Source organism: Carlito syrichta, unplaced genomic scaffold (genome assembly GCF_000164805.1).
Source record: "Carlito syrichta isolate Samal-C Ts95f unplaced genomic scaffold, Tarsius_syrichta-2.0.1 Scaffold305657, whole genome shotgun sequence".
Classification (NCBI taxonomy): domain Eukaryota; kingdom Metazoa; phylum Chordata; class Mammalia; order Primates; family Tarsiidae; genus Carlito; species Carlito syrichta.
In genome coordinates, this window is record NW_007249753.1 from 266836 (window position 1) to 283914 (window position 17079).

The 17079-nt window shown below is 46.0% G+C and overlaps 1 protein-coding gene across 1 annotated transcript in view; it reads right to left on the reverse strand.

Moving 5' to 3' along the window:
* Positions 1-9408: 9408 nt before the first annotated feature.
* Positions 9409-17079, reverse strand: part of TREM1 (triggering receptor expressed on myeloid cells 1) — a 9829-nt gene continuing 2158 nt past the window's right edge. The window contains exons 2-6 of the mRNA XM_008062127.1: positions 16252-16286; positions 15981-16080; positions 15146-15490; positions 13638-13809; positions 9409-9514 (exon numbers count right to left, since the gene is read on the reverse strand). Of these exons, the coding sequence (XP_008060318.1) occupies positions 9409-9514; positions 13638-13809; positions 15146-15490; positions 15981-16080; positions 16252-16286 (758 nt within the window). The remainder of the gene's footprint in view (positions 9515-13637; positions 13810-15145; positions 15491-15980; positions 16081-16251; positions 16287-17079) is intronic.

Below are 17079 nucleotides of genomic sequence, written 5' to 3' on the forward strand. Positions count from 1 at the left end.
TCAAAAAAAAAAAAAAAAAAGAATTTATTGTCCTGCTCTAACCTACCCACCTCTTTTTTCCACCTAGCCAAACAATCTACCCTTGTAGATGACTCACTCTATGAGTGCATCTCCACCACCTGCTCCCACTACTCTCCAACATAGAATGCCACCCTTTTCTATGTTTTATAAGCCCTCTGTTACCTTTACCCTTTCTCCTTCTCTAGAAAGTGTCCTCTGACACCGACTTCAACTCCCATTCTGCCAGTGACTCTGAGTGTCTTTCTGCTCCATTTGAACTTAGAGCTGCTCTGTGGGGAAGAATGCCTGTTGGTCCCATCCTTTAACTCCAGGAAAGAGGCCGCTGATTGCTCAGATTTCCTTCATGACCAGGCTGTGTTTCCTAGATGAGACGCCTTGTCAGCAGAGGTACAGTAAGCATGTAAGATCATTGTGCCCTGAGCCCTAGTTCCTTTCCTCTGGGGTTGGTGGATGAGACTTGAAGTAGGGATATCCAAGGTGTGAGTTAGGGCTTGGGGGTCAAAATAGAAGTGAAGGTCATTCTGCCCTCTCAAGTTCAGGACTCCCTGGCCTTGCCTGGAGGAAGCAATCCCCCATGAGGTGCAACTTGGCTCTGTGGATCCCACAAGCGAGGCATGAGCTAATCCCCAAGTATTACTCTGCTTTGCTCTGGCCTCTGTGCAGCAACCCTCATTCAGATGCAACTTATATCAAATCCAGAATTCCTTTCAGGGGGTGGTTCTGTTTGGGAAGCAATGTGTTCTGGAAGAAATAAAAGCTCCTCAGGGCCTTGACTGAGTCCTGGTCTCTAGTGTGTACTCAGATACGGCTTGACAAAGGTGGGACAGGACACCCTGAGCTTGCCATGTTGTTCACCTAGCCTGGCTGCTCTAATCTGAGCCAGAGAGGGACCTCTAAAATGTATGGAATAACTTTCCTTCTTCTATACCCTGAGCAGCTCTCATCCAAGGTCATGGCCATGGGACTACACTCTGGTTGAGGGAGAAAACTTCACAGTATCCTAGATGGTCAAAGGTTGAAGGAATGTTCACCACTATTCAGCACAAACTCCCAAGAAACAGGATGGACAGGAAATGCCTGAGGTCACACTGTGTACAGCGGCAGAGCCAGCACCAGAGCCCAGGTCTCCTGATTCCTCTGCCTGTGTGTGTCTGTGGCATGTTGCTGATATCAGCATCAGAGCCTGCTCCAGGAAGCCTAGCCTCATTGTTCAGCTCTCAGCCCCTTCCTGCACGTGGTCCATTGCTTTACAGGGGTCTTTGTCTCCCATTCCCATTCCAGGCTCCACTTCCCACAGTGCAAGCGAGTGGACAACAGCCATCACCTCCTAATATCATCCCTTTATGCAGGTTTCTTTCTGTGGTTAGTCCCTGCCATGCCCTACCTGCCTGGAAAAGTGAGGAAAAAGTAAAGAATGATACTCCACAGTCTATGGAGGGTGTGTCCTCCAGGCAGACCCAACACCATACAGATAGAAGCCTTTTCCAGCTAGTTGTTTTACCCAAACTACAAAGCAGTCCCTGGTAGTCTTTTCCTCTCCAAGTGCCTTCAGGCATTACAGAAGGCCTCTTTCATGGAGGTTTATATTCTGGTCCTCCCGCAAGACCAGTAATCCCTGTGGCAGGAACAATCTACACCAGATGCCATTTCCCTGGTCATATTAGCCTAAATTTTTCTCCAATTCTTGGAAAGACAAAATATGAACCTGCTACCAAAACGCTACTACATAGTATTTGTAGTTTGATGAAAATAATTATGTTTAAGTTTATCCCATATTAAACTTGACACTGTTCTTACTTAAGAGTAGGCTCAGTCTTTCTCCATCATTTCTCTTGTCTTTTTTTAAGACCTGAGTGAAAAAACTGGGTAGAACTCCAGTGATGAATTCAGACCAGAAGGTCTCAGTCATCCACTGGTGCCTGGAGTGGGCCAATCTTGCCAAATGTAAAAAATAAAATAAAAATTTAAAGGGCTTTATTTCTCTGTACTCAATAAAGGTATATGCACCCCAAAGTCTGCAGCCATTAAGTATCACAGCAGGGAAACGCCATTGACAGGAGTATACTGAGGCCTAGAAGAGGGTGAGGGACTTGCCCAAGGTCACTAACTATGCTCAGAGCAGAGAGGGATCAAGAATGCAGAATCTTCTGTTACCATGCAATGGCCACCCTTGCCTTTGCAGATGAATGCAGTGTCAGTCCATCCATAGCATACAGGTACCAAGACCAAATTAATAAAATGTTTCTGAGTCAGGAGCAGTGAATGATAGAGCTGCTTGACTAACTGCATCATTAATTTGTGGCCAGCCTGTCAATTACTGGGTATTGTGGGTGCTTGCCGAGGATGGGGAATTATTTTGTTCTATTACATGGGTTTAGTAGGTTCTGACAATCCTGCCAAAGGCACTGTCCCTTTGCTTAGTCAGCTCTGTATTTACAGAGTCTACAAAGTTCAACTTCAGCCCAGCTGTGTCCTGATATTCACATATTCAGGTAGCAGAAGAGCAATGCCCTGTGCTCTTGGCGGCCCACTAAACTCACTAGTTCAGAAGGAGAAGAAAGTTTATTGAGAAGCTTGAGGCAAAGGTACGCGGCTTCACCTCCCAGGCTCATCTCCCCATGTGGGTACAAATGCTTGCTACTAAAGGAGGTGAGAGAATTGGCAGTGTCTCCACCAACAAGAAGCAACTGAAGGTCAGCAAAATGCCCTTCATTTTGCTCTCAAATAACCATTCCTCACCTACAGCTATTTACATCTCTTTAGAGGGGAACAACATCTTATTGGCCAAGCAGGGCCCATTTCACAGTTTCACCAGGGATGGTGAAATCCGATGGGCCTCTGTAGGACCCCAGCTGCACCACTTATCTGCAGAATGACACAGTGGACAACTTAGTCTCTTTGAGTCCTCCTCGTCCAATGGAGACATCAGCACCTATTCCAGGGTAAGGATATTAGCAAGTTAAATGCTTGGCACAAAGTTATCTGGTTTCTCTAACAGTTTCTCTGCCACAAGGTAAAATGATTTGAGATCACCTCGTTCAACTCCCTTGTCTTACTGAGGCCCAGAGAGGAGATATGATCTTCTCAAAGTCAAAAAGCAAGAGAGTGGAAAATCCAGGTGCCCTGATTTTGGATCTAGAACACTTCCTACTACTCTGTGCTGTTTTTCCAAAGCAGTCCCTCATGGCAGATGCCTGAGGAGACCTTCTCTTTACCTTCCCTTACCTTGATCTGGCAACTGCTCGCACTGTACCAGCCAAATCGGATGATGTAAGACAACAAAGCTCTGGGAAGACAAGTGGATCACGCAACGGTACAGCCCCAAATCCTGCTTCCAGAGATCCATCATCGTGACCCTGAGTATGGCATCATTGGAATAATCCTCTAGCAGGTATCTCCCAGCCTGGGCCCGGTTTAAGTCTTCATTTCTAGTCTCTGTGACCACGAGAGTCTCCAGGAGACCCTGGCTCCCCACTCGCTGCCAGGCCTTCAGGCTGGAGGCATATTTCATGATGTTGTAAGGACAGATCTCAGTCAGGTTCTTCCCTTCTTGTAGGCACTTTCTCTCCTCTTTTTCATCTACAGTTTGAAATTCTAGAATGGGGAGTCAAGAACTTCACTGAGCAAACATTGTTTCTTCCATAACCTCTACATTCCCAGCCTCAGACCACACCACAGACAAAGAACTACAGATGAAGAGTATTCATAGTTCCATCAAATGTGTAGGAGAGATTGTTTCTGTAATTATTTTTAAATGCTTCAGTAATAATATGTGTGTGTGTGTGTGTGTGTGTGTGTGTGTGTGTGTGTGTAACACACACACAAACAGAGCAAATCCGTCATGGTTGAATGTTTGAATCTAGGTGATGAGTTGGTGGTGGCTATTCTTTCCACATTTTTTAGATTGGAAAGTGTTTATAATTAAAAGGTGGAAAGGAACTTCACCAGATTTCTCATCCATTTTCTCTTCTACTTACCCCCTGCTTTCTGCTACACAGTCCTTTGCTCCTGGTGTTCCCAAGACAGATGCTCTTCCCTCTTCTCACCATCTATATCATCCCATTTGGTCCCAGAGGAAAGCCAACCCGAACAATTTCACCTGGCACTAATCTCTTTCTCCTCTTCACCCTCAATATCATAGATCATCTTACACCTGGTTGCATTATCATCACCACCCACCATAACTTGTATTAAGCACTTATTGTGCCCTAAATACTGAGCCAAGAGCTTTCCATCAACTGCTATTAATGTTCCGAAGAGGTATCACCTACAAATGAATGCCTGAGTAGATTCTGTTTACAAATGAGGAAACTGAGCCTCACAGAGGTTAGAAGACTTCTCAAGGTCACCTACATAGAAAGTGGGAGACATGGAATTTGAACCCAGTCCTGTCTGATTCCAAAACTCTTACCCCCTTCTCCACACTCTTTCTCTGTGCCTTACTGGAGTGATTTTCACTGCAATTTTGTTGTCTTTTTGCCACTTGGCCCTTTTCTGCTATTTACTTTTCCTGTACTAATGCCTCCTCTGCACAATGAGAAAAATCTTAATGGGAGACTTTGCCTTACATTTCTTTACATCTCCCAAGATATCTGCCCAGTGTTGGGGGACTTCTTGGTTGACTTCACCTGTTATTCTCAACTTCAAGATGCACCAGAGGAACCTCCAGCTTCTGTTTCACCACCCAATCGCTGCTGGGCCGGAGGGACCAATGGGCTCTACATCCATTAGTCTCCTTTCCCTTTCTTGTCTGTAACGCTTACTCTTATCCCATTCCAGCCCATCCTCAAGAAATGAGAGGAAACTCCCCTTATACCTATGCTGGACTGTCTCTATCCTTCCAATGACTACCTCCTTCCTTACCTGAGACACAGAGCAGTAGCAACAGCAGCGGCCAATGCAACGCCCAGAGTCCTGCACACTGCATTCTGTCTCACTGCCCAGGACCACTGTTCTCCATCTGTCCCAGGGCCTCTCCCAGTTGCCAGTTACTGCAGGATGTTGCCGCACATACATGTTTACCTTCTTTCCTGAGAGGTGGGACTCCTTTGACAATTGAGAAACCCTGGGGCAAACATGACCAGGGAAAATAGCTCAGGAAAATGCGGAAGATGAAGAAAGGAGAGATGGTCGCCCTTGTGACAGCTTCCTTCCTGCCATCATACTGTCACAATCCTGTTGGGAATACTCAGTGGCTCTGCATTCTGCACCATGGCAAGTCTAGACCCACCCACCTGACATCTCCACTGCGCCACTCAATCCCTCAGGTCACCAAGACCTCCTGATCACTGTCCACTGATTCCCATATCCCTCATTCCAATTTTCCAGTCTGGAATGATACAGTGCAAACGAATTTTGCTCAAGGCCAGGTTCAAGTCTTTCTGATGACCCCACCTTCTTGATTGATTGATTGATTATTTTAGAAAACAGGATTTATTGAGGATAGAATACCTCCCAGAGTGGAAGGGAACCCAAGGGGGTTGCCCAACCCAACCCTCTTTAATCTTACCCTGCACCACAAGCATGGGCATGTGGCTGCATCATTCCAGAATCTTGGCAAACCTACACACCCAGGCTGCACCCCTGCCCTAGGCCTTCTGATGTGGCAGGTCGGGGGAGGGACCTAGGAATCTGCATTTTAACAAGCAGCCCGGGTGATTGTGAGAAAAGTGGTCCAAAAACAGTCTGCCTACAAGAGCTCTGTATGAGGTCAGATGGGCCCTGCAGCCTGTCTCAGGTGCTCTGCTTGTGCATCACATGTGTGCTTCCCTGAGCTAACCAGTCCAGGCACAGGCATGGAGACTACAATTATAACAGTAAGAGCAGTAACCACCACCAGTGGGAGCCCTAACTGTACCAGCTACTTTACTCTGGTCATCTCACTGAATCGTGTCAATACTGGGAGATTGTGACAGAGGTATGCCCTCTTTTGGTTCTCCGGCACCAAACGCCTTTTCCATTTGAGGACAGGTCCCGATGCATAAGCCTCACTCAGATGGAGAGCCCTACTTCCCTTTCTGTTGAGGATAGAGGCAGATATCCCTGCCACCCTTCTCCCTGGCAGTTATGCTGCAGGTACATGACTTGGCCTGAGCCTGGCCACGTGCATGATTCTGCCCAGGATTCTAACTGCTGAGGATGAGACATGAAGTCAGGGCTAGCTGGAGATGTCTTACTCATAAGCAATTTAATCACAGTCCAGGAATAGCACGATGGCAAGGGATTGATGGCCTCAAGTGTCAGGGTGGTGGCACCAACAGCAACATGGCCAGACTGTCTCACACTATGACCTTGGTTATGGCCTCTGCTGCCTATTCTTTCTTGATTTCTTCCCATTTTCTAAACCTAGTCCTCCAACATTCTCATTGACTCTGAGTTACTGATATCCTTCTAGAATTCCTTTGCTGTTTTGGATAGCCAGTGTCAGATTCTGTTGTTGGCATCCAGAATCATCACTAGCATGGCTAGGCAGTATCATGCCCACTGAGAAAAGGAGGAATATTGACGCCCAGCAGGCAAACTGAGTTACCCAAAATCAGACATCTTGGGAAGATGCAGAGCTGGGATTCAACTCCAGACATTACTTTATTCCAAGGCTTGTGTCATTAACCACACAACACTGTTGGATCAGTCAACATCCCAGCAAGTCATAGGTGGCTCAATGAAACTGAGTAATTGAGGAGTGTTTCTTAAATATGTGGGTAGAATTTTTGGAAACCAGTAAGGGATACTTCAGTGCTCTGAGGCTGGCAACAGGGGTGATATTCCCACCTCAGAGGGCCTGCAGGGGCTGAACTGAACTTGGAGACAGCTGTGGTAAGGGGTTTGAAGTATCCACTCTTGCCAACTCCCAGGAAGGGAGCTCCAAGGATAGAAATCTTAACCTCATTTTCTCCCCATCCTCTGCTCTCCACTCATGCTGCCCATTGGCCTAACCCAAGAAGAAGCTGGGGGCCAGGAACCTGCTGATTTAGCTACATTGGTCAGGTTCCTAGGTGGGGAAGGGAGAATGGAGAGCGGCCTCCAGGTGCAAGCAGGAGAGTATCCAGCACAGCCCTTTGTGTTCCAATTTAGCATATGTAATTGTTCAGGCATGCTTAATATGCTGGACTTAAATATCACTTAATCTCTAATTAAGTTAAGTGCACAAGCCCATGCAGTGGGTTACGTCTGGGTGAATCTATATGAATGTGTCATGGGCTCTGGTAAGGACCACGAAGTCTTCTTGAACACAAGTTTGAGAACCACTGAGAGAAAGCTGTATGCTCAAATATAGTAGGTTTTAAGGGACCCCAGGAGCTAAGCATTTATCTTATGCTCCAGGAGAATGGGATGCTGGTGGTCTAAAGACGTCACATGGAGAAACTATGCCCTAATGTGTTCTGCTGCTCCCACAAAGTAGTTACAGTTCCTCCTCGCCCTGAACATTTGTCAACTTCAAACACAGGAGCAACACTGGAATTGCTCGAGTGCAGGTCCCAGACCAGCAAGGTGAGCATGCAAACACTGTGTGCTATACAGTCACTGCCCTGAGCTGCTTGGTTCTTTTAGACAGGAAAATCAATGCACTGAGATGAACAGCATCTGGATCGAGGGCTTCTCTGAAGATTCTCACCAGAGCATCAGAGGGAAATGAATGCCCCTCACATATCTTCTGATGAACTCAAAATGGTGGGGGAAAGTCTCAGAAATCATCTCTCTGGGACCAGTGCCCTCCCCAGGGCAGGTTCTGATAGAGCAGTGTGCAGGTCAATGGGAAGTTTTGTGTGATGCAAGTGGGCTCAGGAAGTGGAAACTGTACCGTGACACTCAGGGTATTTTTTTCACAGGAGTCATGCTGATTGTAAAAATGTTTTCCTAACCTCAGATTGTACGTGTGGGACTAGGAAGGGTGGTGGTTCATACCTATATTCCCAGCATTTGGGGAGACTGAGATGGGAGGACTGCTTGAGGCCAGGAGTTCAAGACCAGCCTGGGCAACATAGTGAGACTTTGCCTCTACAAAAAATTAACTGGGTGTGGTGGCATATGCCTATAGTACCAGCTACTTGGGAGACTGCAGCAGAAGGATCACTTGGGCCCAGGAGATCAAGGCTGCGGTGAGCCATGATCATGCCTGGGTGACAGAGTAAGACCCCAGTTCAAAAAAAAAAAAAAGAATCGTATGTGTGGGAAGGGGAGGTTGCTCTTGGGGAATTGAGGATGATATTGACCTTGGCCATTGCTGACTTGGGATGGAAAGACCCGCCATCCTTTCCCCAATCATGAGGTCCTTCTCATTTAGAGCCCAAAGAGGTAGAAAATGGCAAAAATCCTGACAGAAATCTGTTGGAGATTGCAAAACACAAGTGGGTCTGAATACCTGTTTCATGGGGAAGGGCACTGGAGAGTTGAAGGAGGAGTTCCAGGAGCTGACTGGGGGAGGCAGAGGAAGGCAAAGTGGGGAGCTAGGAGAGCACGTTGGACAGCCTCCAGAAGCCTCAGTGGGGACAGCGTTTCCCCCACCATTCCTGCCCCTTATGTGATACACGAAAAGAGTCATTCAGACAAAGGCAGAACTCTGGGTTATTTTATTCTCTGTGGCTTTGGGGTCCTTGAGTCAAGGAGCACTTTCACTTTTGTTCCTGCCAGTAAATGGTGACTTCTACTCATGTGGCCTCATTGTAGTCACATGCAGCACTCTCTTCATGGAGTTGTTTTCTGGATCCAGAGATAAATGCACACAGCACGTCTGATATTGTCTACTGATGCTATCCCGTGAATCCCACCTGCCAGCATTTTCCCAGGACAGGATATTCCATTTAACTTGTTTTCTCTTTCCCCAATATGCATTTCTCACCACGGTGTCTTGTTTTCTTAATGTTTTGTGATTTTCAACATCCTATTCTGGGAGTGTTGGAAAAGATGACATATGAAGAATGAAACCCAAGTGTTGGATGCTAGAGAAAGGATGTCCAAGTGGTAGGGAGAGCAGGATACTCCTGGAATGAGAGCTCTCTCTAGGTCAGGCCAAAATTGTATGGCCCGGGGCAAGGATGAGCAGGAAGAATATCAGGTGTGCCCTCTGCACCTCATGACTCTCATAACAGGGCAAAATTGAAAAGCATTAGGCTGTCTGAATTTCATACAAACCCTGAGTAGCTGGTGGAATGAGGGGCCAGGCATGTATCTTCTTTTCTGAGGGGGCAAAGCACACACCCAAGGATATTAGGGCAGTTGGCAGGGTCAGAGAGGTGGGAGCTTGACTTTAGAAGTTGCCTATGATCGCAGATTAAATTCATGTCGTTAACTGTCCCCATTTTCCTTCTTCCCCCAACTTTCCTCTCCCAACACAACTGCTAGATGGATGTGGCTGGAGATCAGAGGTCATTCTCATGGATTCATGGGCTAGGGTCCAAATGACCTCTGTGTGACAGCAAACAGGATAGAGAAGACCAGGCTCTTACTCAGGAGTCCACAGACCACGGGGACCACAATGCTGAACACAGAGACCCTGGAGGAGAAAGAAGAGTGAATGCTCCTGCTAGCAATGACACCCCCACACTTGCATGTTCACACTAGAAGATTCCTTCTTGTCCCAATCTTATGTACTTAGGTCCTTCCAGCACCTATCTCATACCATATCTGTGCATTTCAGTTTGTCCCATTGCCTGAAATTACTGATTAGAAATATGTTTATTGGAGAGAATAGGTCCATTTTCAAGAGAGGAACCAGTGAGGAAGGGTAACAAGCACCATCCTCCTGCCATATGATGTGGAAAGGAGAGGGGGATCTGGGGCCAGGACACTTGGTCTTTATTCACTCAGGGATTGTCACCTCTTTCACTTGAGTTTCCTCATCTATAAACTGAGAAGAATCCAACTCTAGTGAAAAGCCCATCACGAGTTTGTATAGACTGTAGCAAAATCATTCTAAGTAAACATCAACAGGTACCATAAGAAAGAGATGTATGTGACTGAAAAAACTCAGCCTGTTCCAGCAGCAGACGTGGTAATAGACGAGAAAGAACACGAGCACTCTGCATAAGACATGGGGACAAACAGAAGGATGGGTATCAATGGAACAAACAAAAGGCCAACTAATGTGATGTGGGAAGTTAGCGTCTAAGGCAATCAGCAACCCAGTAGGCAAGGCAAGGACTGCTTAGTAATTAGTCTTGTGGCATCTGGACAGTAATGTGATGAAAAGGTAATCTGTTCTACCATTTAGACTACGTAGCAAAATAAATAAAACTTTCCATGGACTAAGGATGCAAATAAAATGAAACAAAACTATAGAAAAGTCACCAGGAGACCAGGTGCGGTAGCTCACGCCTATAATCACAGCGCTTTGGGAAGCCAAGGTGAGGATTGCCAGAACCCATGGGTTCGAGACCAACCTGGGCAACTTGGCGAGACTTCATCTCTACAATAAAATCAAAAAATTAGCCGGGTGTGGTGGCATGTGTCTGTAGTTCTAGCTACTTGGAAGGCTGAGGAGGAAGGATCACCTGAGCCCAACAGGTCAAGACTGCGGTGGCCCTGAGCATGCCACTGCACTCCAACCTGGGCAACAGAGTGACACTTTGACTCAAAAAAAAAAAAGTCACCAGGAAATCGAATCAAACACATCAAGGAATACAGCAAAGCGATTGATTTAAAATCAACACATAAGCCTATACAAAACTTAAAACCAAAGCACAACTAGCAAGGAAGGGAATTACATAATGGTGACAGATGGCAGCAAACTGCCCATTTGTCTGCAATCCACTCCCAGTCTAGGGCCCTGCCCTGTAGTGCAGAGGGCTACATTTTAAGGGCTTCCTGATCAAGTTCAGCAACAAGCAACCCTGGCAGAGGATGGTGGATACGGATGGGGACAGGGAAGCCAGCATCTCTTTTGCCCCTCACACTGTGGCTACATGCTGTATGGCCTCAGCACCTTCCCTAATTCCTGTGTGGCAACTGTAAGACTCCAGCTTCTGGGATCTGCTAACTCCAACTCCTCCCTAAGTCTCTCCTCCCAGTGATCTCATCCATATTATCTACCCTGAGTACTTTTCCATTTCCCTGCACTGAGCTCCAGGTCTTGTCCACTCTCAATGGACCACCACCTGCATCACTTTAGAGGCTGCACACAGGCTACCAATCCCCTGAAGTGTCTAGGAATTCATGTGCCCGGCCTTGGTTAGAGCTGTCCTTGCCATTGGGAGTATCAATATTCCAGTTTCTGTTCCTTACAGGGACAACTCTGAATGTGGTCCATGGGTCCCCAGAGTTCCCTTGTAAGACAGAACCAGAGTTACCCTGTGAGACACCCCTTGGTTATGACACCCCTGTTTGGCTTCCTTCCCTTCCCAGTCCTACTTCCTCAATGGCTTTGCCAAAGGCCTCATCCTAAAACATTTTAACAAGACCTTTTTCCTATTGCCTGTTTCTGGGGGGTCCCACCTTGGAGTAGGGTGATAGAAGCTACCTCTGCAGTGCCTCACCATCCCCAGGTTAGGATCTCAGCTCCTTCAACACCTAGGCAAACAACTCCCTGTGTTACATTTCTCCTTTTCCGAACAGCTGGAGTGGCTTCTGCTTTCCTGACTGGAGTCTGACGGACAGAATAGCAAATATTAGATCATAGCTAAAGTTAAGAGATAAGAGAAGTACATCCTCTAGCAGGAATATGGGGAAAAATTATTTACTTTCTTTTTCTTGAAAGCAGGATTTATTGAGAGGACAGAAAAGTGCCCACTCTGGGAGGGAACCCGAGGAGGTTGCCAAAAAATTATGTACTTTCAACTGATGTATTTCAAAATGAAATAGTGAAAAAAGAAAAACATTGGCTCTTACTAGCTCAATCATTTGATTTATGCCACAAAGGTTGAATAAGCACCTACTGTGTACCAGGCACTTAGGCTGGTGCCAGTGAAACATAATGGGGATAAAAGGCACTGTCTCTACCCACTTGGAGTGGGAGACCACATTCATAGATAAATTAAGGCAGGTCCCAGTTCACACCCATTTTAGCAGGAACACGTTTAACATAACAAATCCATGTCGGCAAACTTGCAGTGACCCTGCTTCACTTATGCATAATGAATCACATGGCAAACGGTTTCCAATCTATGGGAAGACCACTGGTATATGCTATGTGTATACAGAATGATATCAATGTTCAAATTCTCTTTTGGGAATTTCATCAAAATTAATTATTTAAATGAAGAAAAATACATAGGCAAGAATATGTTCATCTCAGAGTTAACAATACCACAAAAAATAAAACCATATTATTGTCTAAGAACAGGCAAATGACTATGTAAGTTATGGCTTTTCCAGTTGATAGAAAAGTATGCATTCACTGAAATTATATTTATGAAGTCTAGGTAGCAACGTCAAATAATTTTAGCAGAGAAAATAGTGAAAGTGTTCATGATTTACATTACTGCTATGTTAAAATATGCATAAACATGAATAAAGACTAGAAGAAAATCTGGAGTTAAAAAAAGCATGTTAGATTAGTGGGCATGTGGAAGAATATTTCTTTCTCTGTTAATTCAATATTTAATGATAAAAGCATTTTAAGGTAACTTAACACTCAATAATAACTGTAGAGAGGTATGTGGATGCTAAGTTAGTGGTTCTCAACTTTGCACATAAGAAATCTCCTGAAGATCTTTTTCAAAATGCAGAGTTGGACTGGGCGCCGTGGCTCATCCCTGTAATCCCAGCACTTTGGAAGACCAAGGCAAGAGGATTGCCTGAGCCCATGGGTTCAGGACCAGCCTGGGCAACTTGGCAAGTCCTCATCTCTACAACAAATTCAAAAATTATCTGGGTGTGGTGGCACATGACTGTAGTTCCAGCTACTTGGAAGGCTGAGGCAGAAGGATCGCCTGAGCCTAGCAGGTTGAGGCTGCGGTGACCGTGAGCATGCCACTGCACTCCAGCCTGGGCAACAGAATGAGACTCTAACTCAAAACAAATAAACAAACAAAAAACAACAACAAAAATAAAACAAGCAATAAAAAATGCAGAGATGAACCTTGGCTCAAGAATTCTGATTCTATTGGCCTGTGGTTGGGCACATGCATCAGCATTTAGATAAACAAAGCATAACAAAGCAAAACTCAGTGCTGCAGATAATTCTAACATGCAGCTCCTGCTGAGAGCTGTTGAGTAGATACTGTCTTCCAGAGCTGGTTTTCTAGCATCCCTGTTGAACTGACAAGGAAACTGATCCCAGAGGGAGTTCCTGACTCACCCAAAGTCACACAGTCAGTGAGTCTGGCTGACACTAGATCCGAAGTCCCTCACTCAGAGTTTTCCCACTACCCATCAGGACCCCAGGGTTGGATGAGGTCCACTGGAATTTGGGAAAGATACCATTTCCCTCTCCTTACTACTGTGGTGTGCAAGGAAACCAGGAGGCTGAACTGGGGGAAGACAGCCTCACTGAGAGCTTCCTGGTTCCTCCAATACCACTTCTTTCTTTCCCTGGACATTTCCACCCATACTGAGGTGACTCAAGTCTGCCCCTATCCCACCCTCACCTTCCCTTTACTCCCCACATCCTCTCAGCACATGGACTGGGGAATAAAGGGCTCAGTGTCCACACCAGACACCCAGAGGCCTGGAAACCATACCTGGTAACATCCGTCACATTTTTAGTGTTGACTCCAGGACCAGAAGTGAGTGTGAGTGAAAACTGGGTCACAGTTCTGGGACTGGTATACGGCAGGCTCATAGCCTTGGTGGTGGGATGAAGACCTGTGGAAAGTTGGTTAGAATTGCTGGAGATAGGGGCATCTGAAGAATCTGCAAGAAGGAACATTGGATGGATGGATGAGCATGTGGGTAATTTGATGGACAAATTTTGGGGATATATAGATAGGAGAATGCATGGATGATGAAGGGGTTATATGGACACATAGATAGATGGATGAATCGGTAGATGAACTGATAAATGAAGGGATGGGTGGGTAGGTGGTAGTGTAAATGGAAACAAGGAGGGAAATGAACATGGCCAAGACAAGATTGTCTTTAGCTAAAACCAAAAAATACTGTAAGATCAGTCTGAGCCAGAGACAGGAAGAAGGAAGGAAGGAAGGGAGTGAGGGAGAGAGGACAGAAAGAGGGAAGAAGAAGGAATTTTTATGTGATTCATGTTATTGGAAATGCACTCGCCTTCTGTTTTTCATCAATCCCTCTGCCCTCAGCTTCTCCAAGAATAATTTTCGGAATACTTTATTCACTCTGCCTTTCATTCACCTGTACTTATAGCATATTGCTTTACAAGTGATCTTTTATTAGTATACTGCATATGCACCCTGTCTTTCTTAGGCTTAGAATTCCCTTAGTGCTAGGAACTTGAGCTGGTCTCCCTTTCCTCTGCCTTACGTAATTCATTCCCTAATTCATCATCTACTGAGGGTCTACTGTGCACAAAAAAACTACTTTATTTGCTAAGGATACAGAGCTCAGGAAGGCACATGCCCTTTTCTCAAGCAGCAGCTCTGAGATTAATAGGGGACACAGATAAGTAAACCAAGCTCTACTATGCAGTGAAATAGTATTGTATACAACAGGGACACCAAGTGAGCTCTGGAGACATGCTCTCCCAAAATAGGAGTTATGGACTAGCAGCATCGGCATCACCTAGGAGTTCATTGGAGATGCAGACTCTTGAGTCTCACCCTACACCTATCCAGTCAGAGTCTGCATTTGGAATAAGATGCCCTGGTGGTTTGTGCCCACAGCAAGGTCTGAGTTTTAGCAGCACACAGGTGGGCTACCCAATGTATCCTTGGGAGCGGGACAGTGATCACAGAAGGTTCTCCATGGACATGGCTTCCAAGTGGAGACCTGAAGGATGGGACTAAATTAGCCCAAATCCAGTGCTCACTTTAATTGTACCCCACTTACTATGACAGTACCTCAACTTCAGCTCTGCTACCCAAGGGGAGCACCATGCATAGAAGCCCCTACCTACTATTGGACTAAATGCCTCTCAAGGACCTCACATGAAAGACAAGGAGCTTCTGAAAGGAAGGCAGGCTGCTGGGTCTCCTGATCCCTGGCTCTGCTGGTGCTACCACCACTACCCGTCTCCTCTTCTGGCCTGTCTGTCTCCACTCACCTCCAGGCCACTCACCTTTGGTCACCACCAGGCGCACAAAGGTCAGATTGACCCTTTGAGGTTGGTCTATCACACACTGATACAGTCCAGAGTCTTGCACTCGAAGGTCAGTCATTTGGACGTGCATTAAAGAATCAGCAGGGATGTCTTCTAGAATGATTCTTCCAACTTGCACCCGACTGAATGTATCTGAAGACCTCTCTGTGAGTGCCAATGTCAGGGGTACTCCATTCTCCAGCCTCTGCCAAGCCTTCTGACTATTGGCAAACTTCCTGTCGACATAAAATTTCGTGCTGAAGGTCTGTCCCTCTGTGTGGTCATACTGTTTCTCAACTGGTTCAGCTGCCGCAGCTCCACGTTCTATAAGCAGGGAAAGAGAGTTAGGTTCTGTGAGAAATCTTTTTTTTCTCTTTGGAAAAAAAAAAAGAAAGAGAGAGAGAGAAGCCACTCGTTTTTCTTGTCCAACCACTCATTTTTCAGACACAGTTCTTGAGATCTCCAAAGAAGATGCAACTTTCCCAGCAAGCCCATACTAGAGCTCAGACCTTTTCACTATGAGCAATTTTTAGCTATAAAAGTGAGACTGCATATGGTCTAAGTAAATCAAATTTTATAAATGATAATTTCAACTAGAGACAGAACATGGGACATTGTACTAAGACCATGAGTATGGGGGAGGAAAGATTACAGAGAGGGACAGGGACAGTGTGGAGAGCGGATGCAGAGACATGATGCTAGCAGACACAACACCTTGAGAAATTTCATCTGAGTTAGGGCAAAGAGATCAGTTCAAGAAACTATTGGTCAAACAGTGAGAAAGCCATCTTGAAGGCATGGTGGGCAATAATACCTGCCAATTTGGCATTCCTGTCTTCCTTCCTTGGGCAGCAAAGCACCTTTTTCTCAAGGGAGACTTCCCACCTGGCTCTGCTGATGGGGCTGCCCACATTCTCAAGGATGGACACACATGACACAGGCTCGGGCATACTCTTAGAAGGTGAACCAGGCTAACCATCTAGAATAGGGAATGGTCTTCTGGTCTGGTCCAAGGGAGCCTTGAGGATGGGAGGCCAGGCAGAGTGGAAGTGAGGAGATCCTGGCCCATGTTTTCAGCTGAAAACTTGGGGCTCTGTAAGTTTACTGCTGGACAGTGCTGCTAAGTCAAACTGTGGGTCCAGCTGCTGCTATTACTGCTGTTACTACTACTACTAACTCATACACACATTTCAATCTTTTGGTGCCCAGTGAAAAATGCCAAGCGCTGCCCCTTTGGTGGATTCCCTTGTATGTCACCCCAGGAGAGGCCAATAGCTTTGCCTGACCTTGGGAAGACCCAACTCAGGGACTCATGGAGATTTTGAAGGTAAAACCAGGCTCAAAGATCAATTCTTCTGGAATGAGACATCAGTTTCTGAGGAAACCTTGCAAACAGGTCACCTGGGCGATTACCTCTCGAAGAGACAGAGGAGCAGAAGCTGAGAGTTGTCTTAATCCAAGTCAAGTTCCCTCACTTGTTCACTTGTTCATCAGATTGTGACCGAGAGGCTTCACGGTGACAGACACTGTGCTGAGCTCTGTGAAAGATACACTGACTCCAACCTCAAGTTGCCACCATCAAAGCCCTAGCCTCTTAAATTAGTGTTGCAGATAAATTTCCATTATTCACCAGCTCCCCCGGAAATATGGGAGTTTGCTTACAAACTTGCCTGTCTCTTACGAAAGAAGACAGTAAGAAACGAAGGCTAAAGTCAATGCACCATTGCAAGAAAGGAATTCCTTTTGTGAGTAAAAATAATAACAAGCCTGGCTCGGTGGCTCAGCCTGTAATCCCTCACTTGGGGAGGCTGAGGTAAGTGGATTGCCTGAGCCCGAGGGTTCGAGACCCACCTGGCAACTTGGCAAAACCTCATCTCTACAATAAATCAAAAATTAGCTGGGCATGGTAGTGC